The sequence below is a fragment of the Chlorocebus sabaeus genome, chromosome 26 (assembly GCF_047675955.1).
Source record: "Chlorocebus sabaeus isolate Y175 chromosome 26, mChlSab1.0.hap1, whole genome shotgun sequence".
NCBI classification, from domain to species: Eukaryota; Metazoa; Chordata; class Mammalia; order Primates; family Cercopithecidae; genus Chlorocebus; species Chlorocebus sabaeus.
This window is the reverse complement of record NC_132929.1, coordinates 47,666,963-47,693,342: the sequence shown is the minus strand read 5'-3', so window position 1 is coordinate 47,693,342 and position 26,380 is coordinate 47,666,963. Positions and strand designations below refer to the sequence as shown.

The 26,380-nt window shown below is 36.3% G+C and overlaps 1 protein-coding gene across 15 annotated transcripts in view; it reads left to right on the top strand.

The window, feature by feature from the left end:
• Nucleotides 1-26,380, top strand: part of MYO9A (myosin IXA) — a 308,489-nt gene that overhangs the window by 227,568 nt on the left and 54,541 nt on the right. For all 15 annotated transcript variants that reach the window (XM_008016030.3, XM_038010113.2, XM_008016029.3 and 12 more), the window contains 6 exons: nucleotides 3,720-3,832; nucleotides 8,013-8,155; nucleotides 11,186-11,409; nucleotides 11,906-12,022; nucleotides 13,479-13,670; nucleotides 16,191-16,238. In XM_008016030.3, the coding sequence (XP_008014221.3) occupies nucleotides 3,720-3,832; nucleotides 8,013-8,155; nucleotides 11,186-11,409; nucleotides 11,906-12,022; nucleotides 13,479-13,670; nucleotides 16,191-16,238 (837 nt within the window). The remainder of the gene's footprint in view (nucleotides 1-3,719; nucleotides 3,833-8,012; nucleotides 8,156-11,185; nucleotides 11,410-11,905; nucleotides 12,023-13,478; nucleotides 13,671-16,190; nucleotides 16,239-26,380) is intronic.

Genomic DNA, 26,380 nt, shown 5'->3' with positions numbered 1-26,380 from the left:
TTTTCTTTTGTTGGAGGTATTCCCAGTTTTTAAGTGACAAAACTGATGTTTTATGAAGGCAAAAACAACAAAAAGAGAGGAATGCAGGACAAGTCCCCTGATTAGATAAATGAGTCATTAACCTGAGCCGAACTGTAGGATTATAGAAATTTGGAAACATTCTGTGTATCTGTTAATATATATAATTAGAGCCAAAATCTTCAGTGTAGAATAAAATAACAGCATTTTGGAGGTGCCCTGTATTTGAGTTATAAATAAGGAAATATACTGTGTTATCTGATTAACAGTTAAATATGAAATTATGTAATGGAATAAACTAATTTTAATGAGAAGTCCTGCTTTGTCTAGTATACATAGATTTATTGTTTGCAGAAAAACCTTGGCATTTATGACTGCTGTTTTGTTCCTGAGAGTTTCCTTTGTAACAACCCTTAGTCCTTTTGGTGATAGACTTTTTTTACACTGGGAACTTTTACTGAGATGAACCAGGAAGTTGGGCTTTCTGCTTGGAGCATTCAGCTCCTTTCAGTGTTCTAGCCTCTGTTCACCTGCTTGACGGTCACTGCATGCCAGTAGTTGTAGAGCACTTCCCTGCACACTGTGTTAGTCATGTCTCCAGCTTTCTCCTTTCCTTCTCTTTCATCACGAGCTATTTTAGGAACAGGTGATGGTGCTTGTTTCTTGTGGACACTGCATGAAGAAGCTTTGCTTTGTAGAATATGCGGATAGATGCTTATTGGGGTTGGGGATGGGGTGGGTAGGAACAGTTTTTAAATGTGTTTCTCTTTATTTATCTTGAGAATATTCCATGTTCTAACATTATCTGATATTGTGAAGATGAAGATGTATTATGTCTAAATAAAATCTACTGCTATCTCACAATCCAGATATTTTCTGGATTTTAAATGGATTTTATTTTCTAGGTACATGGAGTTTTAAAAACTGGATTTTTTTTTTCTGAACAAACTCATTTTATTACTCTGAAGTGTGTCATTAAATCTTGGAAGAAATTGCTGTATGACCTTTCTAATTGTGAAGTAACTCAATCTAATGGGATAAAGACTTTCACAAATGAATTGAAGGAGATTTCATAAGCATTACCTGTTGAGTTTTTAAATTATTAATCAGTTGTTACCTGCTCTGGGAGGGGAAACAAGTGTAGTAGTTTCCCTCCTTAGTGACTTTGGTGTTTTTTAACCTCTTACTTCAAACTCTGCCGTTTGAATAACCGTTTAGTTTCTGTATGCTGCTCTCACTCCATTTTTATACACACCATGTTGGCATTTATTCAAGAAGAATGGCATGTTCTGCTAAACATTTTTTTTAAGGTAACTTTTATATATTTTTTTAGTTTCTCCGTTTTCTGGATGGTAAGCGGGTTAGTAAAATCATTTCTATTCCTTATTTATAGGATTAGTATTAGAAACATTATACTTTTCTCTATACAGTTTTCTTTTATCATCCCCTAAATTTAAAGCAATCATCTCTATGGATATGACTCCTGAATAGCTCTCCAGAATTTCAATCTTTATTACTTCCAGCATAGTAAAATTAAATTTCTCATTATTCCCCCCGAACTGCTGTCACTTCTTATATTCCTGTTTCTGCTGTTCTCTGAGATACTCTCTAATCCTTATCTGTGTTGAATTTTCTTTCTCTCTGATGTCTATTCCCTGGACTGCCAGAAAAACCTGTTGATCAAACAAAGCTGTTTATTAGCTTATTACAGTAAGAGAAAACCCACTTTGACTGTGTCTTAGTAATATCTCACAAGGGAGAAGTCAGGAGAGGATATTCATAAAGTTTTAGGACCTGGGCTAGGTGATTTTGAGGTTGGTCTTGCATGGTAGAAAACTGGTTGTTATTGAACAAAGTTTATTACATAAGAGTTTTGGATTGTCAGCCTTAAGACAGCAGCCACACTGTTGACTATACACTTAGTATTCATATGTGTATTTTATTCCTCTAAAAAAACGACCAGTTTATAGCATTGAGCTCTTCTTTGAAGATTTGGCAGAATTTTTCTATGAAACCACCTGGGAGTGGTACTTTTTTGTGGTGTAGTTCCTTGATAAGTTTTAATTTTTTTCTTCTAGTGAAATTTGTCTTTTTTAAACCTTTTATCTAATAGGGTCAATTTTGGTAAACACTTTTTTCTTATAAAATTATCAATTTCATCTAACTTTCCAATTTATTTGCATAGAGGTCTGGAAAATAAAGCACAGAGGCATGTGCCTGTAGTCCCAGCTACTCAGAAGGCCGAGACGGGAGGATAACTGGAGCCCAGGAGTGCAAGGATGCAGTGAACTGTGATCGTATCACTGCATTCCAGCCTGGGCAACAGAGCAAGACTCTGTCTCTTAAAAAAAAAAAAAAAGATTTGTTAGACCCAAACAGTACTCAGTCTAAGGCTAATTATTCTTGACTATTGAGGTGAGATCCTCTGTACACTTTGCCCAGTGCCCTGGGAATCATAAAGTTATGTCCTCTGGCTCTTGGGCATAGACACTATTACTGACCTTTTGTGAGTGATGGGCTCAATTACCTTTAATCCTTTGAAGTGATCTTTTTCCTGGTCTTGGGTTGTTTTCTCATACAAAGTGTTGATTAGTACTCAAGCTGAATCAATGTGGACTTTCTGTAGATCTCTAGAGTTCTGTCTTTGTGCTTCTCATTCCTCTCCAGTACTCTGTCTTTTGGTCTCTAGTCATCATGTTCACTTTGGACTTTCAGCTTCATGTGTTCCACTCAGAGTCTGTCAGGTTTTACCTGGTTTCCCTCTCTCTGCATCACAGCCTAGAAACTCTCAAGGCAGTAAGTTGGGACAAGTGTAGGACGTACTTCCTTTTTTCCCCATCTCTCAGGGATATCTGTCCATTGTTTTAAACATTGCGGTTTCATATTATTTTGTCTGGGTTTTTTGTTGATTTCATGTAAGAGGGTAGACCAGATCCCTATTACTTCATCTTTGCCAACTTAGGGTATTTCCTCTTTCTGTTAATAAAGCCATAGTCACGCAGTCCAAAAGACTAAAGAAAGAATATTATAACTACAGAAAAATGAAATATTAGGAAATGACTTGAATAGATAACAAGAAATTCTCTCCTCAGGACAGGATTGTCTTTAGAGGGACACATTTTAAACAAATGGAACAAGAACTACCAATTAAAAATCAGGTCACAGTTTGATAGCCTTATAAGTTGTTTATAATTTAGACCATTAATGATGGTAATGAGCCTTTATTCTTTTGTCTTTTGGCTCTTTAAAAATCATTGTATATTTCATCTCTTTTAAATTATTGATTAGATACATGAAGAATTTATAATAGCAAATTAAGCCATAAAAGTAATAGCCACCTTTTGGGATAAATAAAAGGAGATTTGAAAAACAATAGTTAGCACTCTAGATTTATTAGATCCTGCATCTTTTGTCTATATCTTTAAATGGTTTTCACTTTCTTGCCTTTCTACTTGAGATTCCTTTTTAAATTGTCAGAAAATATGAACTGGTAGATCCTGTTTATTTCATTGACCAAGTCCTCTTTATTTCAGATTATATAGAGTTTTCAGTAGGCTCTATTATTTCAATGAATCTCTGAATAATATGAATGTTTTTGTGTGTTTTTAAATAGCTCAAGTAATTCTATAACCTGAATTTTAATTACAGTGCTATCATATATTTACTTGGCATTAAATCTTTCACATATGTAATTATTACAGACATCACAGCGATTTTCATCAGTTGATGAACAAGCAAAGCTTCATAAGACTATGTCTCAAGGAGAGATTACCAAGTTGGCAGTGAGACAGAAGGCTTCAGATTCAGATATAAGGTATAAAGTATACATAGAGTTAATAGGGGTAATATAATTTTATTTGATAATTGACTATAGTTAAGTACTGAGCTTTTTTAAAAAACCGGAATTGATAGGCCACTTTTGAAATTAAGCTTATTTACCAGTTTTTCAAGAAATGGTAAGTACCTACTGTTCATAGGCACATAGTAGTTCAGATATCTGTTGAAGAGAAGAGAAGAAAAATTTCCCTCAACCCTCATAAGTTCATGGTTGGGACAGAATCCTGTAACAAAAGACAGATTAACAAGAGAAAAATACGCAAGTTAGTGCATATAGTACATGCACATCATACAGAGGAAAAGTAACTCAAAACAGTGATTTAGGAATCTGACTTATATATTGTCTTCAACAATGAACAATAAATTTTAGAGAAGTGACAAGACAAAGATAAGCAGTTTCAGGCTTCCAAAGGTGACAAAACTGTGGGAAGGTAAATTTATGGGGAAACTAATGGAGTAAAGTTAGTAGATTCCTCTGATGTCATTTCTAGCTGATAAAGGTCTACACTGTCTCCAGTGATTAACTTCTGTCCTTATTGGTAGAGAGGGAAGAAAGAACACCTTTACAAATTTATATCCTGCTTTTAGGGGAACAGTAGGGTAGAGAGCTTTTCTGCATCTACTTCTTAATTGCCTTTAGCTTAAAAATATTTATCTCAGAGAGGAATACTTTAGGGTGGCACATACTGATTCCTTTCAATATAATGAGCTTTATCTCCCTCTATACTTAGCAGTATGATTTGGGGAAAGTCTCCAAATCGTTATATGACTTATGGTATTTTGTTGTAAAAGAGGCTGAGACTAAATAAGATTTAGTGTTACTTAGATGAGACTAAATAGGTGCAAGCTTTGGACTTGGATTTTGTTCTGAGGTAAGTATTTTAGAAATGGAACTGAAAAGGACTTTCAGGAGGTAATTCTTTTCTCTTTACGAGAGCTTATGGAATTTTTATTTTTCAAATAAATATCTTTGTCCCTCATTATGTTGTATAAGCATTTGGGCCTCACTGAAAACTTACAAGATTATGTTGAAATTTTTCTGGTTCATAACCATATTAAAGACCACTTTTTCACTGACTGTAGAGGTATAATTTAAGGTGACCCAAATCCACAGCAGATAATACTAGAAATCAAATATTGAGAAATAAGATATAACACAGTAGAAGAACATACATCTGGAAATAATAGATTATGTATATTTAATTTCCACATCCTCCCCCACAATTACTAAAATGACAAAATCTACAAAGGACTGTTCTCCCCTTCAAAAAAACTCAGAAGTGAAGACAACTGCAATAAAACTATGGAATCCAAAAAATAAATGGACTTTAAATTTTAAATGTGTTAATACATACGAGAAAGCCAAATCCTAATCCAGCTGAGTAAAGCTGAGAAAGATATATCTAACTGGTTGACCTTCCCTAATTATAGCAGAACAAGAAATTTATTATCTGGAAAGTATAAAACAGAGTATCTCTGGATCTGGAGTTTACTAGGTAAAATTGAGGCCTGGGGCACATATTTGGAACATAGGGATTTAATGACTGTTTACATACAGAATGTTAAGATTTCCCAGCCTTCTTCATTTCCCATACCCTCTGAGCAAATGGTTCAAAGAGTTTACTATCAGGAGCTCTCCCTGCAAAGTCAACCAACCAGATAACCCTATAAGAAAGACCATACTTTAGCAGCCCCACCAAGGCACGTTAGAGCTTCCAAGCAACCTTTTTTTTTTCTTTTTTTAACCCTACTTTAAATAATAATCACATACCACTGATCACCATACATTTGAGGAAATACCTTATATTGAAACCACAACTAACAGATAAAATACAACTTGGAAGAAATCAACTATGCAGGGAATAGAACACTTCAAGATAGACAACTATAACTATCAACAGACCTTCTGCATAACAAATACAGTTGTATTCATGAAACTAAATGGTGCATGAAAGAGAAACATTCGTAATAAAAAGAGCTTTTGAAAATTAAAAATATGATAACATAAAGGAGCAACTCAAGAATCAGAAGGAAAGTTGAGGACATATCTCAGAACGTTGAGCAAAAAATGAAGAAATAGAAGAGATGGGAATATTAGAAGCTCCATTCAGGAGATCCAGTGACCCAATGGTAGGAACTTTGGAAAGATAGAACCAAGAAAATGGAGGATAAATTATTAATAAAATAATTCAGCCAAATTTTACGGAACTGAAGGACATGATTTTCCAGATTCGAAGATACCACTTAGTGCCGAATGTAATGAATGAAAACAGACGCATACCAAAAGACATGTTATGAAACGAAAGAGACAAAAGGAATCTCTGTTATGATGAAAATAGCTTTTCAAATAACAACTGCACAGCAAGCAATGAGGGAAACCACTCCAAATTGGAGCAAGTTAGAAGGCTCTGGGAGAGATTTTTTTCAGTAAGATGAAACTGAGAAAGTACCTAATATAGTTGAATGTATTGAGAGTTGATAGAAATGGGGAAACAAGTGGAGGTGAATTGTGTATAGAAAATGAGCAAATGAAAAATCAAACAGTTTTCATGAGCAAATTTTAAAAATCCTCTAGAATAAAGTAGATCGTTTAGGGAATTACATCCCTCAACTGTGAATATTATTTACATAATAAAAATAAATACTGAATATTATTAAAAGTAAATACTGAATATTGATCTAACTAAAATTACAGTATAATTCTTTCAGGAGCACATGTTTGTGGTGGGTTTAGGACTGGAATGGTGGAACATGCCTAATCATTATCTGTGGCCATGAGTATGATAGTTACAGAAGCACATTAAATATCAAAAGAATTAGTTAAAGCAATTCAAAAGTGTTGCCTCTAGGGAGCAGAAAATGGGGTGAGCATGGCGGAGAGATACTGTTGTTTTTAGTAAGTCATGCAGAACAGTTTCTCTTTTTAATGTATAAATGTATGAGTTTAGTAATAAGCTTTTTTAAAAAAAATTTAAAAAGGAAAAGAAGAAGGAAGAAAGAAAGAGCATGGGCTTCAAAACCAGATAGACTTGATTTTAACTTCCATCTCCATCAGGCCTCTAAGCCTTAGTTTGCTCATGTGTAAAGTAAGGATAATAATACCTGTTTATCACAGTAGTTGTGAAAATTAGAAATATCATATGTAAGGCATAGTGCTTGTCACCTAGTACACACTCAAAAATTTTTAATTGAACGAACAGACAAACAGATAAATTACTATACAAATAAACCTCCAACTATGAGGTTAGAATACATAATATACGGTCAGTAACTACATGCCATTGTTATCACAAGGTACTTCTTTGATGTATATTAGGAAAGCGTATATAAGCACTAAGAAGAGGCAATACAATATAATAGATGTGGTTCTGAATTTTTCACTCAATGTGAAACTTTCGGAAAGTTACCTAATATTTAAGTCTCCAGTTTTTCATCTGTATCATATTTATACTAGTTTGTTAAAAGCAAAGTTGTTACTATCACCTGGTCTTTAAGAAAAAAGAAAAAAGAAAAATTGATATTATAATTAAATTTTGTAAGCACTGTGCCTGGAGCATGATACAAGTTCAAATAAGTGACTGTTATTAATAATACTAATAACTCATGAATGTAAAATAGTGACATTAAAGCTTTTATTATGTACTGGTGAGTGGAAAGATTTAAAATTCTGTGTGCATCATGATAACAGTGATGTAAAACTTGCCATACTTATGGATGAAGACTGGAAGGAAATGACAAAAAAAGGTAAACTAATGTTTTTTAGAGTGGTAGGATTATTAGTGATTTCTTTAAAAAGTATTTTCTTTGTTGTTAAATTGTGTATATACTAAATCCAAGCTGGATGGGGGACAAGAATGAAAAGAAACCAGTTTGGGAATTAGAAAACTTGAGTTAGAATTCTAGCTCCACTGCTTTGTGGCTGTTTTATTTTAGAAAAATTATTTAACTTCTCTGGGTTTTGTTATTTCTATATTCAGATGAGGAAACATCTTCCCGGTGAAGTTTAAATGCAAAAGTAAAGATAAATATACTTAATTTAAATGTGAAGCTTAAATGAGCTAATATACATAGAAGGTTTGTAAAGCTTAAAGTGATATATACAAATATTACCACTGAGATACTCTAATTTCCATTTTTACCTTTATTTCTTGAAACAGACCTCAGAGAGCTAAGATGAGATTCTGGGCCAAAGGGAAACAAGGGGAGAAGAAGACAACTAGAGTGAAACCTACTACCCAGTCAGAGGTTTCGCCACTCTTCACAGGCGCAGATGTGATTCCAGCTCATCAGTTTCCAGATGGTAAAAGTGACGAAAGAGTGGAGCTTATGTTCATAATTTCTGTTCACTCTTTCCGAAAGTTTGCTATTCCTGTAGTATTCATAATGTCAATTCTGTTGGCTGGATGTTCTAATGAGATAGGACCAGCATTGTTAAATCCTTCCTTAACTAAAAAATAAAGTTACATTTTTCCTACAATAGAAGTTCCCAAAAAATGTGTCACAAAACAATGAAGCAGCAACCACCTCAAAAATGACTGTGTATCATAGGTTGGTCTTAGTTTTCTAAACTGTAAAAATGTAGCCATTATTCATTCATTTAACCTATGTATTACTGGTTATAGCTAATAGCAGCTAATATTTGAGTGCTTACTGCATGCAAGACACTGTAGTATGCATGTTATGGTTATTAAGTCAGTTGCTCCTCACAACAGTTTTTTGAGAGTTGGTATGCTTATTATTCCCAATTTATGGATGAGAAAACTCAGGCACAGAGAAGTTTTTTTATTAGGCCAGGCACAATGGTTCACACCTGTAATCCCAGCACTTTGGGAGACTGAGGTGGGCAGATCACATGAGTCCAGGAATTCAACACCAGCCTGGGCACATAGCGAAACCCCATCTCTACAAAAAATATAAAATTTAGCCAGGCATGGAGGTGTGTGCCTGTAGTCCCAGCTACTTGGGAGGCTGAGGTAGGAGGATCACTTGAGTCTGGGAAGTTGAGGCTACAGTGAGCTGTGACCACACCACTGCACTTCAGCCTGGGAGACAGAGTGAGACCCTGTCTCAAATAAATAAATAAAAAAGAAAAGTTATTTATGTATGTACATATGGTAACTGGAAGAGCTAAGAGTTGAATCCAGGCAGTCCTGCTCCAGAGTCCACAGTCTTAACCACTGTGTTGTATATTAAGTACTTGCTATATTTCAGTATCTAGCAGATACCTGGCACTTTATAATAGCTCTTATTTTTCAATTTTAGAGACAAGGTCTCACTGTGTTGCTTAGGCTGGAGTGGTGTGATCGTAGCTCACTGTAATCTCTAACTTCTGGGCTCAATCTGTCCTCCCACTTCAGCCTCTCAGAGTGCTGGGATTACAGCCATCAGCCACCATGCCCAGTCCCATAGCTCTTATTTTAACTTTCTGGGCATGCAGCATAACACATTTGAGAAGTACTGAACAGTTAGTTCATCTTTCAGAAAACTGACCTCTCTAAATGGGAAAATTACTTATTCTCCATGTTATCCTAATGTTAGAAGACTACCCCTTCTTCTCAAGCCCTTTTCTCAGGTATGCCTGAGAGTTGTTAGCTACTACGTAAAGATACCAACTATCTTCAACAGGGATATACATCCAAGGTGGGTATATGGTAATGTGGGTGAAATACCAGCATTGACTAAAATAGAAAGAAGTCCTCGGAAGAAAGTTTAAGGCAGGATAGAACAGACCCAGTTAAAATAAGAAACCAAAATCTTCCCATATCTAGGATAAAATAGAGAAACAAGGAGGAAAGATCATCAGGCTTCCCAGAGGGATGGATGGGCTTGAGCTCTCTATGCCAGAGGAAAAAATGGTGGAAAGGTAGTTAGACCCCTGTTTTTGTGTCTTACGGCTTTGCTTCTACCAGTTGACAAATGGATGTGGATAAAACCAGTAACAAGTTAAATGAATACTACAGGTTTGGGAAACTGGGAATTCCCTGCTATTGAGTGACTAAGGTGATCAGTTTCATCTGGTTGACAGTCATCATTCGAAGTTTTTTATTTCCTACAATTATATATTCTTTGCTGCTCATTCTCAAGAAAGAAGTATAAACTCTAATTGAAAATTCATATCATAAACAAACTTTGTTGTATGTTTGCTTCATAATGACACATGTGTAAAAGTTAGGATTATAGCTTTTTATTTGTATTTGGAAAAAATGTATTAAGGTAGCCCTTGTTTTAATGCTAATATGGGATTATGGATAATTTCTTTAATAAATGTTTATTTTATTAATAAGAAAGATACTGACTTTGCTAAATAAAATAATTAGATACTTAATATATCTAAGCTGTATAACAGAATTAAAATCAGTTGATATATGTTTGAATATAGTTGTATCCTATATCTTTATATTCTTTACTCTCATGTCATAGTTGAGATTGAGTTTGTCTCAATTCCTACCTGAGGTGGTATTTAGCATGTAGAAGGCTACTTTTTTCCTTTATTGTCAAAGTTAGTTTAGATAGAATCAGGATATACCATTGGACAGAAGGTAAAGAGCATACACGTTGGGAAGACAAGCTTGTGAAATGAGAGGAGGCCAATATTCTCATCAAGCTCCAGATAGGACTTTGGAAAATCTAGTCTAGTTCTAAATTGTAATGGACTACATGGAATCTAATTTCTCCGTTGTAAACATTTGCAGAGAAAAATTGTAGAGAAAATAAATGGACAGTTATGTGGGGGATGTTTAAGAAAATCCTAAATGCTGAAGAGACCCAAGCAGAAGTAAGCCAGTTGAGTTACTTGACTCCCTAACAGGTTGCCAGCAATCACCAAATGTTATCACAGAAGTATTCAGGACTTTAGACTGTAGTAAAGAATAATAATTATCAAACTCCACTAGTTTGTTGGACTTGTACATAGCTACACATGTTGTTTCAAACGTGTAGCAAAGCTATGACTTTGTTAACAGTGAGTATTTAATATGCTAGTATGGTTGTATATTCTCTTCTTTTCTTTGGGACTGAGGTCTTTGGGATCTAACTTGGTGTCCTGCAAAGCATTTCTATCCAGGTTTTTAATATTAGACCTCAGCTTCTTGGGAGATAGGATATCATTTCCCTTCGAAAAATGGTAATTTTTAAATACATTTTCTGTACAAATGTGCCATCTGGATTTATTGCGTAGCTGCCTGACTTCAAACATTAATGTTACTTTGCTTTTCATGTATTTGCATGTTTCCTTCAGTGACTTACTAAAGGAACCTTAAAAAGAAGGATGTGAAGATTATCAGTATATTTACTAAATGTGTCCTTTCGGGTCTTCCATCTTGAATTGTAGAATTAGCTCAATATCACCCAACACCTCCTTTGAGCCCAGAACTGCCTGGCAGTTGCCGGAAGGAGTTCAAAGAGAACAAAGAACCTTCTCCAAAGGCTAAGCGCAAGCGAAGTGTGAAGATTAGCAACGTGGCTTTGGATTCTATGCATTGGCAAAATGACTCTGTCCAGATCATAGCAAGTGTCAGTGATTTAAAAAGCATGGATGAATTTCTTCTGAAAAAGGTACACTTTATTTGCCAAGTTAGGCCCCTTAGCAGCTCTGTCTATAGAATACTTGTGTATATCAGGATATATCCTCTAGATATCAAAATTGCATAGGCTTCCATGCTTTAGATGGTCTGTTCTTTACCAGAAAGGTGCAAATAATAGGATATGCATTAGTCAGACTGGGTAGACAGGATTTAAGGTTGTAGGCTTTAGTAGTGACTTTAATTTTACTAAAATTGTCCCATTTCATATGGGAAGGTGCAACTTGTTGCACGTGTGAGTTTTCTTGTAACAGAACTATAGAATCATACAATGTTAGAAGGGACCTTAGAAATCATGGAGTAGTAATTATAGTTTGACTATCTAGTCATACTTTTACCTGAGTCCTATAATAGCCTGTGACTTGCACTTTGAGGACAGTCATTGTGGAAGAGACAATACATGGCTACTGTTGTATTTACTTCTTTTCAATTAGTTGATTGTGTACCAAAATTGGTTTTGTGGTTCCCAGATGAATGACCTAGATAATGAAGACAGCAAGAAGGATACACTAGTGGATGTTGTATTTAAAAAAGCCCTGAAGGAATTTCGGCAGAATATCTTCAGCTTTTATTCATCTGCATTGGCGGTGAGTCGGACTATGTTAGGAGATATTTAGTAGTTCAGCATATGAAAAATTTGACAGTGCTGTAGAAGATAATACAAAAGCCATGATTCACAAGAGATTTTTCCAGTTCCTTGTTTTTGTTTTAGGGATAGACAAGGAAAAACGTACTGAATGGTTTCAGATTAAAAGCTTACTTGAATTTCCTTGAGTAGCTTTTTCCCACCTTACAGCTGGTTTTTTTTCGTCTTTTAAGGTACTGACTTCAGATGTCCTGGGTGTGATTCTGTTTTTCCCTGTGACTTTTCATAATCCTTTTAGCTGTATTGCTGGGCTATAATATCTAATTTTCCTGTGGAATGCATTATATGTTTTCTTTTAATGGAATTAGGGCAGTTAGTTTATGGTCACTGATTTCTACTTATCAGTTTATATCACTTTGAGATTTACCTTATACTTTCACATGATATTGGTCATGTTTTAGAACATTTATTTTTGGTGTGTGCAATTAATGCTTTGGTCTATAGAAGCATTCATGTTTATGAATTATCATATTCTGTAAAATAATTCATATTTTATTGGCTTTTCATTGTTCAACATATTAATTCACTGTGAAGAGAAAAATCAGGAAAACTTCTAAATTTATACTCTACTTGGCTGGGCACAATGGCTCAAGCCTGTAATCCCAGCACTTTGGGTGGCTGAGGCAGGTGGATCATGAGGTCAGGAGTTCGAGACCAGCCTGGGCAACATGGTGAAACCCCGTCTCTACTGAAAATACAAAAATTAGCTGGGTATGGTGGTGTACACCTGTAATCCCAGCTACTGGGGAGGCTGAGGCAGGAGAATGGATTGAATCTATTCAATGGCTTGAGGTGGAGGTTACAGTGGGCCAAGATCATGCCACTGGACTCCAACTTGGGTGACAGAGCAAGACTCTGTCTCAAAAAAAAAAAAAAAAAAAAAAAGAATGTCAGATCTTATTTAAATAAAAGAAATTCTATTTCAGTTTCTTGCAAATAATATGATGTTACTCTGGGCATGTCACTCTTCTTTGGAAAAATAAATTGGTTACTTAATATATCCTTAGGCAACAATTCAAGTATTCATTCTTTCAATTTTAGAGTAGAACCATCTAAACAAGGTTCATTTCTGGGGAGGTAAGTAATTAAGAGGGATGCAAATAACCTTTATAGCTACATAAAATTAAAAAGTCACATTTAGAAGAGAAATTCTCGAGACTTCCTCAAATTATTACAGTTTGGTTTTTTACTAAAATTTAAGATGTTTTATTCTGCATTCATCCCATACTAGAATGGGAGTTTACAAATGCCACAGGATCTCATGGGCATGCTCATTAGAAATTGTATCAGGATCCTCATCTTTATTCTAAATACTACCCCATTACAAGTGTAACCGTTCCTCTGTATTTAAAGAGTTTCTTTATAAAACCATACGTTTCTTTTCTTATTGCTTATAGATGGATGATGGGAAAAGCATACGGTATAAAGACCTCTATGCACTATTTGAACAGATTCTGGAAAAGACAATGAGGCTTGAGCAGCGGGATTCACTGGGTGAATCTCCAGTGAGAGTTTGGGTCAACACTTTTAAAGTGTTTTTAGATGAATATATGAATGAATTCAAGACTTCAGATTATACAGCTACAAAGGTAAATGTGATATATTTTGATCACTAAAAGGATTTAATTATGAATTCTTTTTAAGAGCATTTGGGACATCTTGTATTTGAGAAAAACATTACAGGGAACATGTCAACTTAGCACCACTTTAGATCCTCCAAACTTAATTCTGTCTTATAATTTATCAGACCATATTTTCTAAACCATCTGCAATCAATACATTGTTCACTGAGTTAAAATATAGTGTTCTGCTCTCAAGATTATACTCTTAGCTTTAATAGGGATCGGGGTGGGGCGCTGGCTCGTGCCTGTAATCCTAGCACTTCGGGAGGCCTAGGTGGGCACATAACTTGAAGTTAGGAGTTCGAGACCAGCCTGGCTAACATGGCAAAAACCCGTCTCTAGTAAATACACAAAAATTAGCTGGGCATGATGGCAGGCGCCTGTAATTTCAGCTACTCAGGAGGCTGAAGCAGGAGAATCACTTGAACCCAGGAGGCAGAGGTTGTAGTTAGCCAAGGTCACGCCACTGCACTCCACCCTGGGTGGCAAAGCGAGACTGTCTCAAAAAAAAAAAAAAAAGATCAGTATCTGAATTTGCTTTTGAAAAATTATAGTTAAAGATGTGATTCATTGTATTACCCAGTGGCCTCTTTATAAAAACCTACAAATTATATTTATTCTTGAATTAGGTTTTAGGAAAATATGTGTTTTGGGAAGTCTATATAATAATAATAACCTTTTTATTTTGAGTGCTTTTTATAGCCTGAGAATTGTACTCGGTGTTGTATATTTTATTTAATTCTTGCTTCAGCCTTATTAAATAATTTTTATAAAATCCATATTACAGAAGAGACATCAGGCTTAGACAAAGTTATCAATGTGTTTCTTTTCAGTACCCCAGATGAAATAATTAGATATCTGTTCACATCAAGAATACCATCAATATTTTGTATTATATTCAGTTTTATTTTTAGTTATCTACCTTATATGTATTTAGATTTCCAAAACCTCTTCAATCCCATTTTTGAAGTTGTCAGATATAAAAAAGTTCTGGAAAGTTCTTCAGTTCCAGATCTAGGTTAAGGTATTTATTTTATACTGAAGAAGATTCTTACTAGGCCTGTACTGCCTTTGTTTTTAAGTTAAAAGGTTGGGTTTAGATTGTTCTGTACTGGCCGGGCGCAGTGGCTCACACCTGTAATCCCAGCACTTTGGGAGGCCTAGACGGGTGGATCACGAGGTCGGGAGTTCAAGATCAGCCTGGCCAACATGGTAAAACCCCGTCTCTACTGAAAACTACAAAAATTAGCCAAGCATGGTGGCAGACACCTGTGGTTCTGGCTACTCGGGCGGCTGAGGCAGAAGAATTGCTTGAACCCGGGAGGTGGAGGTTGCAGTGAGCCACGATCGTGTCACTGGACTTCAGCCTGGGTGACAAGGCGAGACTCTGTCTCAGGAAAAAAAAAAAAAGATTGTTCTGGTTATCAGGAAATGTCATATGTAAAAGAGTTTTTCCATGTCCCAAATGTTACCTTTTTGTATATATATATAGCTCCATGGTAGTTTTCTAGAGCTAAAATATGGGAAGTAAAATCTTTAAAACAATTGACTGAGCACAGTAGCTCACGCCTGTAATCCCAGCATTTTGGGAGGCTGAGGCCGGGGGATCACAAGGTCAAGAGTTCAAGATCAGACTGGCCAACATAGTGAAACCCTGTCTCTACTAAAAATACAAAAATTAGCCAGGTGTGGTGGTGCGCACGTGTAGTCCCAGCTACTCGGGAGACTGAGGCAGGAGAATTGCTTGAACTCGGGAGGCAGAGGTTGTGGTGAGCCAAGATTGCACCATTGCCCTTCAACCTGGGCAACAGAGCGAGACTCCGTCTCAAAAAAAAAAAAAAAAACGAAAAGAAAAAAATCAGCTGGGCGTGGTGGCTCAAGCTTGTAATCCCAGCACTTTGGGAGGCTGAACAGGTGGATCACAAGGTCAGGGGTTTGAGACCAGCCGGGCCAACATGATGAAACCCCATCTCTACAAAAAATATAAAAATAGCCAGGTGTGGTAGTGTGTGCCTGTAATCCCAGCTACTCAGGAGGCTGAGGCAGGAGAATCACCTGAATCTGGGAAGCAGAGAGCCTAGACTGCACCATTGCACTCCAACCTGGGCAACAGAGCAAGACTCTGTCTCAAAAAAAAAAAAAATCAATTAATGATCAATTAATTAATAATTAAATAATAAAATTATTTATAAAATAAAATAATCATTTAAATTAATATGGTGGTGGCTTCTGGGCAGAACTGAGGTTTAAAAAAGAAAAATCTCTAAAGTGTCCTTCCATTCTGTTGCTGTTATTGGCAATTATGTTTTATCAGATTTTAAATTTTTTCTCACATTTGCTTATTAGCACTGCACAGTACCTCTTGGAGAATAAAGAAATAACTATTGTGTTACCTGTTGAGCAAGTACCTCAACATTTGCAATGAAGTAAGAAAGTATATTAGTCTTTGTTATCACAATTTCTGTATTTCTCTTGTCCCCCTGTCAGGTGCCAAAAACAGAAAGAAAGAAAAGAAGGAAAAAAGAAACGGATTTGGTAAGTTATAATCTGTTTTTTAAATTAAAAAAGTAATTTTCAGATCAGTTGTCTGAGGTATATCATACAATATGTGGATATATTTATGAAATAAGTTTATCAGATACCTAGGCAATAATCATATTTATACCTTTACAAAAATTTAGAATGATTAGATGTGACTGGACTTGTTATCAATGATAGCTGGCCAGGCGCGGTAGCTCAAGCTTGTAATCCCAGCACTTTGGGAGGCTGAGGCAGGTGAATCACCTGAGGTCAGGAGTTCGAGACCAGCCTGGCCAACATGGTGAAACCCCATCTCTACTGAAAATACAAAAAAAAAATTAGCCAGGTGTGGTAGTGGGCGCCTGTAATCCCAGCTACTCGGGAGGCTGAGACAGGAGAATCACTTGAACCCGGGAGGCAGAGGTTGCAGTGAGCCAAGATTGTGCCACTGCACTCCAGCCTGGGTGACAGAGTGAGACTCTGTCTCAAAAAAAGAAAGAGAAAAAAAAGTACAAGAGCTAAACACTATAGAAATCTACTATTTGCATATGTTTTTAAAATTTTTAGTATCTGCAGTCACACACAGACATATACACACATATAAAATATCTGGGAGTATACTGATAGCAGTGATTATTTCTATGAAGAGGAACTAGACAGGTTGGATACAGAGATAGGAAAAACACTTATTTTGCTTTGTGTTCCTTTTGGTCAGGGGTTTATATTATATCCATTCAGAATGAAGTAATTTTTAAATTGACATATTTTACATATTTTGGGGGTACATGTGAGTATTACATGAATAAAATGTATAATGATCAAGTCAGGGTATTTGGGGAACATATCACCTTGAGCATCATTTCTGTGTGTTGGGAACATTTCACGTCCTCTCTTCTGCCTGCAGAATAATTTTTAATGAAAATTTTAATGAAAACAACTTTAATGTTAGAGTTTAGTAGAGGAAAATAATGTTTATGTGATTTATAATTAGAAGAGTATCTGTGAGAGAAGATGTTATTATCTGGGAATATTTGAGATAACATAGAATAAGGCCATATTATGAAACTAGGATGGACGAACTGTGAGTTGAGGTTTTTTTTTTCCTTCCCCCCTTGGTTTTTTTTAAGTTAGTTGATTATTTACTTAATTTCTTAAGAAAAAATATGACTGCCAATCTTCTTGTGCCAGTATGGTTTGATACAGGCAATGGTGTCAATCAGGATTAATGACATTCTTGGTCTAGTTCTGTTTTATCAGCATAATTTTTTAAAATTTTGAACTAAAGTTTTTTCAATTGAGAAAGTCACATAAACATAATTTAAAATTATATACATTATAAAGTAGACCTCTTCCCTAGCCCTTCTTCCCAGAGATACTGTTACCAGTTTTTTGGTGGTATTCCAGAAATACAGTGTCCCTATAAAATCATTTATATATAAATGATTATATATATTTTATACACATACATACTACACATGTATTCCTCCTCTGTTTTCAGGATATTCTGAGTGGAATTATGTTGTTACTTTGTAGTAGATTTATTTATTACTAATTTTAATATCTTTAAATTCTTTATGTTACTGGGGTTTTTTGTCGTTAGATAAATTATTTACTTTTTTTTTTACTTTTTTCCATACCTTTCTTGTTTCTTTCTTCTTTTTTTTTTTTTCTTTTTGAGACAGGATCTCACTCTTGTTACCTAAGCCGGAGTGCAGTGGTACGATGACGGCTCACTGCAGCCTCACAACCTAGCCAGGCTCAAGTAACCCTCCCATCTCAGCGTCCCGAGTAGTGCACCACCTTGCCTAGCTAACTTTATTGTATTTTTTTTTATTTTTTTATTTTTTTTGAGACGGAGTCTCGCTCTGTCGCCCAGGCTGGAGTGCAGTGGCGCAATCTCGGCTCACTGCAAGCTCCGCCTCCCGGGTTCACGCCATTCTCCTACCTCAGCCTCCCCAGTAGCTGGGACTACAGGCGCCCGCCACTGCGCCCGGCTAATTTTTTTCTATTTTTTAGTAGAGACGGGGTTTCACCATGGTCTCGATCTCCTGACCTTGTGATCCGCCGGCCTCGGCCTCCCAAAGTGCTGGGATTACAGGCGTGAGCCACCGCGCCCGGCCGTATTTTTTTGTAGAGATGGGGTTTCACCATGATGCCCAGGCTGGTCTCAAACTCCTGGGCTCAAGCAGTCCACCTACCTCAACCTCCCAAAGTACTGGGTGGTGTGAGCCACCGTACCTGTCAATTGATACCTTTTTTCCAGTACATTTTCTTTCTTTCTTTTTTTCTTTTTTTAAGACTAGGTCTCGCTCTGTTGCTCAGCCTGAAGTGCAGCAGCGTGATGACATCTCACTGCAGCCTCAACCTCTTGGGCTCAAGCAGTCCTCCCATCTTAGCCTCCTGGGTGGCTGGGACCACACACACATCTATCATGGCTAGCTAAATGTTTTTTCTTTTTTTGTAGAGATGGGGTCTCACCATGTTGCCCAGTCTGGTCTCAAACTCCTGGGCTCACGTAATTCTCGTTCCTCAGCCTCCCATAGTGCTGGGATTATAGGCATGAGCCACCACACCTGGCCTAGTATGTTTATTATTTCATTTTTTTCCTACAAAAATATTTAATCATTCTTGAATTTATTTTAGTCTCAAGATCGAGTTATGGACCAAGGCACCAAGGGATCATGCTTTTTTTCTTTAATAGTATAATAGTGTATCAGTTGTCTGCCCACTGTTTAATGATATATTTCTTTTTCACTGGCTTGAAATACCATTTTTATAGTACAGTTGGTCCAGCACATCCATGGGTTCAACCAACAATGAATCCAAAATACTTAGAAAAAGAAATTCCACAAAGTTCCAAAAAGCAAACTTGAATTTGCTGTCCATTGAGTGAATCCACAGAAATGAAATTATATATAGGCATTGTATTAGGCATTGTAAGTAATCTAGATATAAAGTATATGGAAGGATGTACAGATATGTCTAAATAATATGCAAATACTGTGCCATTTTATATAAGGGACTTCAGCATCTGCAGTTTGGTATCTGCAGGGGGTTGCTGGAACTAATTCCCCACAGCTTCTGAGAGACAACTGTATACTCACATCTTAATGTATTTGGATTTAATTTTTTAGTCTCTCTTTTTATTCATTAATGTGTTTATTCTTATATCGGTACCAAATCTCTTAAATTACTTTTATTTTATCAAATATATATGTACATGTATGCCCCTATATACACATGACTCTAAAAAGTCTTAAAAGCTATTTTTGCATATTTTCCAGCTTAAATATTTTGCATATTCCAGCTTAAATAGAAACAATTACTATTCCCTAAATATATCTTTTTTTTTTTAATGTCTTTGCTCAGTTCTTTGTATTCATCTCAAGCATTCCCTCCTCTATGAAACCTTTTTTCCTGTGGAACCATTTAATTGCTCCTTTCTTTGTGCTTCCACTGTGCTTTGGAACTTTTACCACCTTTTTTTTTTTTTTTTTTTTTAACCACTTTTACCGTGAAAGTAACACATACTTTCAAAATCACTGCTCCAGGTCTCAATTTCTTGATTACCATCTTAGCTTGCAGGACAGTAAAAATAACAAGAGAGCCCATAATGTTAGGCATCGCTTGAAAGTGTCACTCATCACCTATGTTCACATTTCATTATTCAGAGCTACTTATGCAGCCATTTATAGATGCAAAAGAAGCTGAGAAGTAAAGTTTAGATAGATTATCACGTGCCCAGATAGGGCTTGGGAAATTCGTATTTAAGGAAGAAAGAAAGAATGGATATTAGTAGGCAGTTAGCATTCTTTTCCACAACAACTGGTTCATGCCAGTTCCTGACACATAGTAAGCATTTATAAATGTTTAGTTGAATGAGTAAATGTTGAATGACTTGAAAGGCTTTCATGGTCCCCGCTACACTGCTGTCCAGCCTTATTTTTCACTGCTCTCTACCAACTTGTTCTAGCAGCCATAATCGTCTCACTGTCCTGGATCAGTTCTTTTTGTTTCATTTTGGTTTTACCTTCCTTCCCTTCCCTCCTCTCCCCTTCTTTTTGTTTGACAAATATAATTGCAGCGTTACAGAAAAGTTGCAAGAGAAGTACAAATAACTGTATCCCTTAACCCAGATTTATTTAGATTCCACCATTTGCCCCAGTATCATTCCTTTATAACAAGAAGTTTGTTACACTTGTTATGCCTTTTTAATCTTTTAATCAAGAACAGTTCCTTAGCCTTTTTAGTTTCCATGACATTGGCATTGTTGAAGAACATAGGTCAGTTATTTTATAACATGTTTTTCCATTTGAGTTTGTCTTATATTTCCTCATGATTAGATTCAGGTTACACATTTTTGGCATGAAACACCACAGAAGAAATGCCATGATTTTTCATTGTGTGATATCAGGAGATATATGATGTCTGTTTGTCCTATTGTGGTTAATATCTGCAAGGATATTTCACAAAACTCAGCAAAGTTACTATTTTCCCTTGTAATTATTACCTTCTGGGGATATACTTCAGACCATGTAAATAAATATCCTTTTATTCCTCAAACTCTTACTAGTGTTGTTATTCCTTGATGATTCTTGACCGAATCAATTGCTGTGATGGTTGCTCAATAGTGATTTTTTAAAATTCCATCATTCTTTCTACATTTATTAGTTGAATTTTTGCTCTAAAGACAAACATTCTCTTTTTATTTATTTAGCTCAAAGGAAGTCCCACTGGACAAATTTGTGATAGAGCATCAAACTAAATAAGAGTAAAACTATTGAATAAAAGAAGAATTCCTTAGCCTGCACTGATATATTTTATTTTTACAGTGTTTTTTCTAATAGATATATTTTTACCATTCAAACTTTTTTAAAATTATATATACTGAGAAGTCTAACTCCAACCCACAACCTTTGTCTTCTAGTGGTAAATTTTTGTTTGTTATTTAACTTTCTAGCGTTTCTTTCTCCAGTATAAACTTTCTCACATAAAACATAGCATGTTGTATAATAACAGCATAGTATTCTTTTGTGCCTTGCTTTTATCATTGAACAATGTATTCAGAAAACCCTTCTCTATCTATGGTAGACAGAATTCTAAAGATGTTCCCTCTAAGGTTCTTGTCACCTGGTTATTCATTCACACATAATCTGGGTACTGCTGTGAAGGGACTTCGCAAATAGAATTAAGATTGCTAATTAACTCACTTGAACATAACAGTTTATTTTGGATTATGCAGATGAGCCCAGTGTAACCACATAGGCCCTTAAAAGCTGAAGAAGAAGGGAGAAGAGTCAGTCAGAGAGATGAGGTAGAAGACGATGTGGGAGACATAGATAGAAGAAGTCAGAGAAATACGAGCATGAGAAGGACTCAGTCCTCTTTTGCTGTCTATGAAGATGGAGAAAGGAGGGTGTTGAGCAAGGGAATGTGAGTGGCCTCTAGACGCTGAGAAAAACTACCAGCTAATAGCAAGGAAATAGGACCTCAGTCCAACAACCACATGGAACTGAATTCTACCAACAACCTGAATGAGATTGAAAGCAGATTGTTCTGCAGAGCATCCAGAAGGGCACACACCCTTGTCAATATCTGATTTTAGCTTGGTGAGACTAAAAGTCTCTGACTCTGAGAAGTGTCAGACTTCTAGCTTACTGAACTGTGAGATAACAAATGACAGGTGTTATTTTAAGCCACTGAATTTATGGTAATTTGTGGCAGCAGCAATAGAAAACTAATACAATAGCTATACACAGAAATCTATTTCACAACTGGCTACCATTCCTTACTGTACTATTAGGCTGCTTCTAGTCTTCTGCCATTACAAAGAGTGACACAATGAATAACCATGTGTGTATGTGTTTGTTATGGACTCCTAGAATTGAAATTACTGGGTCATAGGGTGAATGCATTTGTTATTTTCATAAATATTGCTTCAGGCCGGGCGCGGTGGCTCAAGGCTGTAATCCCAGCACTTTGGGAGGCCGAGACGGGCGGATCACGAGGTCAGGAGATCGAGACCATCCTGGCTAACACGGTGAAACCCCGTCTCTACTAAAAAAATACAAAAAACTAGCCGGGCGAGGTGGTGGGCGCCTGTAGTCCCAGCTACTCGGGAGGCTGAGGCAGGAGAATGGCGTAAACCCGGGAGGTGGAGCTTGCAGTGAGCTGAGATCCGGCCACTGCACTCCAGCCCGGGTGACAGAGCGAGACTCTGTCTCAAAAAATAAATAAATAAATAAATAAATAAATAAATAAATAAATACTGCTTCATTTCTCTGTAATAGAGGTAGTCTCATTTTGTAGTTTGTATCTCTACACAGTTTTTCTTTGCTTTTCTCATACTATCAGTGAGATTGAGTATCTTTTCTTATGCTTAAGTACCATTTACTTTTTTTTTTTTTTTAACTGCAGTCTGTATGTTTTTGTTCATTACCCATTTTTCTTTTGGTTTTGGTCTTTTCCATCTCAATTTGTAGCAGCTCTGTGCATTAGAGAGATTCCCCTTCGTGATATAAGTTGAAAGTATGTTTTCCTGGTTTGTCATTCTTTTCACTTGGCTTATTATGTTTTTTGCCATGTGGAAGATTTTTAAGAAATTAAACTTATGAATCTTTTTTTTTTCATAGCTTCTGAATTTTGAGTCATAGTTAAGACTTTCCTCACTACAGGGTTATAAAGGAATTCTCAGTGTTTTCTTTTAGTGGTCACATTTTTTACTTTTAAATTCCAATCTTTATGGAATTGTCCTGGGGTACAGTATAAGATATGAATCTAATTTTGCCTCTTATCAATGGCTACCAACATCATTTATTTTATTTTATTTTTTATTTTTTATTATTTATTTTTTTGAGATGGAGTCTCGCTGTCGCCCAGGCTGGAGTGCAGTGGCCAGATCTCAGCTCACTGTGAGCTCCACCTCCTGGGTTTACGCCATTCTCCTGCCTCAGCCTCCCGAGTAGCTGGGACTACAGGTGCCCGCCACCTCGCTGGCTAGTTTTTTTGTATTTTTTTGTAGAGACGGGGTTTCACCGTGTTAGCTAGGATGGTCTCGATCTCCTGACCTCGTGATCCGCCCATCTCAGCCTCCCAAAGTGCTTGAGCCACCGCGCCCGGCAACATCATTTATTTTAATTTTTTTTTTTTTTTTTTGAGACGGAGTCTCGCTCTGTCGCCCAGGCTGGAGTGCAGTGGCGCAATCTCGGCTCACTGCAAGCTCCGCCTCCCGGGTTCACGCCATTCTCCTACCTCAGCCTCCCGAGTAGCTGGGACTACAGGCGCCCGCCACTGCGCCCGGCTAATTTTTTTTCTATTTTTTAGTAGAGACGGGGTTTCACCATGGTCTGGATCTCCTGACCTTGTGATCCGCCCGCCTTGGCCTCCCAAAGTGCTGGGATTACAGGCGTGAGCCACCGCGCCCGGCCAACATCATTTATTTTAAAGTTCATCTTTACTCATCAACTTTGAGATGTCACCTTTTTTATATTCTAAATTTCCCATTATGCTTGGGTTTTTTTTTTTTTTTTTTTTTTTTTGGATACAGAATCTCGCTCTGTCACCAAGGCTGGAGTGCAGTGGTGCGATCTCAGCTCACCACGACTTCCACCTCCCGGGTTCAAGCGATTCTCCTGCCTCAGCCTCCTGAGTAGCTGGGACCACAGGTGTGTGCCACCACGCCCGGCTAATTTTTGTATTTTTAGTAGAGACGGAGTTTCACCGCGTTGGTCAGGCTGGTCTCAAACTCCTGACCTTGTGATCCACCCACCTCGACCTCCCAAGTGAGCCACTGCGCCCGGCCTGCTTGGATTTTTTTATCCTGTTTCATTAGTTGATCCAAATAGTCGTGAGCCATTCCAACTATTTGATTGTCTAGTTTGAGCAGAAAAAAGATCTATTAGTACTTCTATTTCTATTACCTTATATTTATAAATTAATGTAGAGAGAACTGGCATCTTCATTATTTTGTATATTTTCCTCTGATTAAGTCTATTTTTGTGTCCTTCAAGAGGGTTTTAAAGTGTTTCATATATAGGTTAAAAAAAAATCTTCATGTTACATACATACATTTATTTATTTAAGAGATGGGGTCTCACTATGTTGCCCAGACCAGCCTGAAACTCCTGAGCTCAAGTGATCCTCCCACCTTACCCTCCCTAGTAGCTCAGACTACAGGCACACACCACCATGCCCAGTCATGTTACACTTACTATTGAATGTTTTATCTCAGCTCGGATAATCACTATAGTTAACAGTATCATGTATATCCTTTTGTACTAGATCATTAATAAACATATATCATCTATATAAACTCGAGACTATGTCTGGTTTATATATGATCCAGTGTTTCAAAGTGTGGTCTACAGTAGTTTCTGGTAGACTTTTAGGGATTTTATGGTATCACAACTGTTTTCATAATAATAAAACATCATTTTCCTTTTTCATTGAGTTGACACAAAAGCAAACATGGGTAAAACTGCCGTCAACATGAATCAAGGCAGTGCCTGCAAACTTTGTTAATGGGCGTTATAATTTTTTACAGTCACACACTCATAGTTTAAGAAAAATAAAGAAGCTTTACTTAAGAAGGTGAAATAATAAAAATGTTAATTGCATCAAATTTTGATTCTTGAATTCACGTCTCTTTAATATTCTGTGTAATGAAATGGGAAAGATGCAAAACCATGATATGATGGTTGTCTCAAGAAATTACTTGTACAATTAGATTGCAGGCTGATCTAGTAGCATTTTTAAAAATTGAGATAAATTCATATAAGAAAATTTAACCATTTAGCCATTTTGACTATGTAAAGTGTACAATTTAGTGGGTTTTAGTATATTCACTATGTTAAGCAATCATTACCACTATATAGTTTGAGATCATTATCCCAAAAAGAAACTGTACTTTCTGAACACTCACTCAATCCCTCTTCTCTCTTCCTCCTAGCCCCTCACAACCACCAGCTACTTTCTGTCCCTATGGATTTGCCTATTCTGAACATTTCATATTGACTTAAAAAATCATGTATATGGCCTTTTTTGTTTGCCTTCTCCCACTTAGCATAATGTTTTCAAGGTTCATCCGTGTTGTAACATGTGTCAGTACATCATTCCTTTGTAAGGCCAAATATTCTGTTGTATGCATATATAACATTTTATTTATCTGTTTATTAATTGAAGGATATTTCAATTGTTTCTGCTTTTTGTTTGAATAATGCTTCCATGAGAATTCATGAACAAGTTTTTGTGGCAACATGTTTCTAGCCACTTTTTTCATAGAACATTATTTTTACTTGAACTATTCATTAAGATTTTGGCATGAGCAGTTATCCTGTCACTTCAAGGAAAACAACTGACGATACTTATTACCAGTGATGAAACTTGTGAATTCAAGCAAAAATTCAAATTTTGGAAAACTTGTGTCTGCCAAGTTTTCTAATGAGGTCAGTGATAAAGTTAAGGACTACGACTTTCTACTAGTGTATAATGAAATGTGTCAACATTTGGAAGTTTAATTTAGTGAATCAGTATATTCCAAATGATCAACATGTACCACTATAAAATCATGTATAGGTAAAATGTCCAAATACAAAATAGACCAGTTGGTATTGTAAACCAGCTTTCTTGAGGTAAATTTACTTAACACAGATTTATCCCTTTTTATGTGTACAATTCAGTGATTTCAGTAAATTCAGTTTTCCCGTCATCTCAATCCAATTTTAGAAAAATCCCAAAAGGATTTTCATGCCAGTTCACAATCACTGCTCTTTACTAGCCTCAGGCACTACTACTCTCTGTTTCTATAGTCTTGCCTTTTCTGGATATTTCATGTAAATAGAATCATACACTGTGGTTTTTGCATGTGGCTTTTTAGCATAATGTTTTTGAAGTTCATCTGTATCATTGTGTTTATCAGTAGTTAAGTCTTCTTTAATGCTAAATAGAATTCCATTGCATGGATATGTCACGTTTTATTTATCCTTTTTATCAGTTGGTAGACATTTGAGTTGCTTTGTATTTGTATTTTTGGCTACCATGAGTAATGCCACTATGAACAGTTGCGTACAGGTTTTTTCGTGGACGTACATTTTCAGTTATCTTGTGTATAAACCTGAGAGTGGAATTTCTGGGTCAAATGGCAACTCTATGCTTCCAGT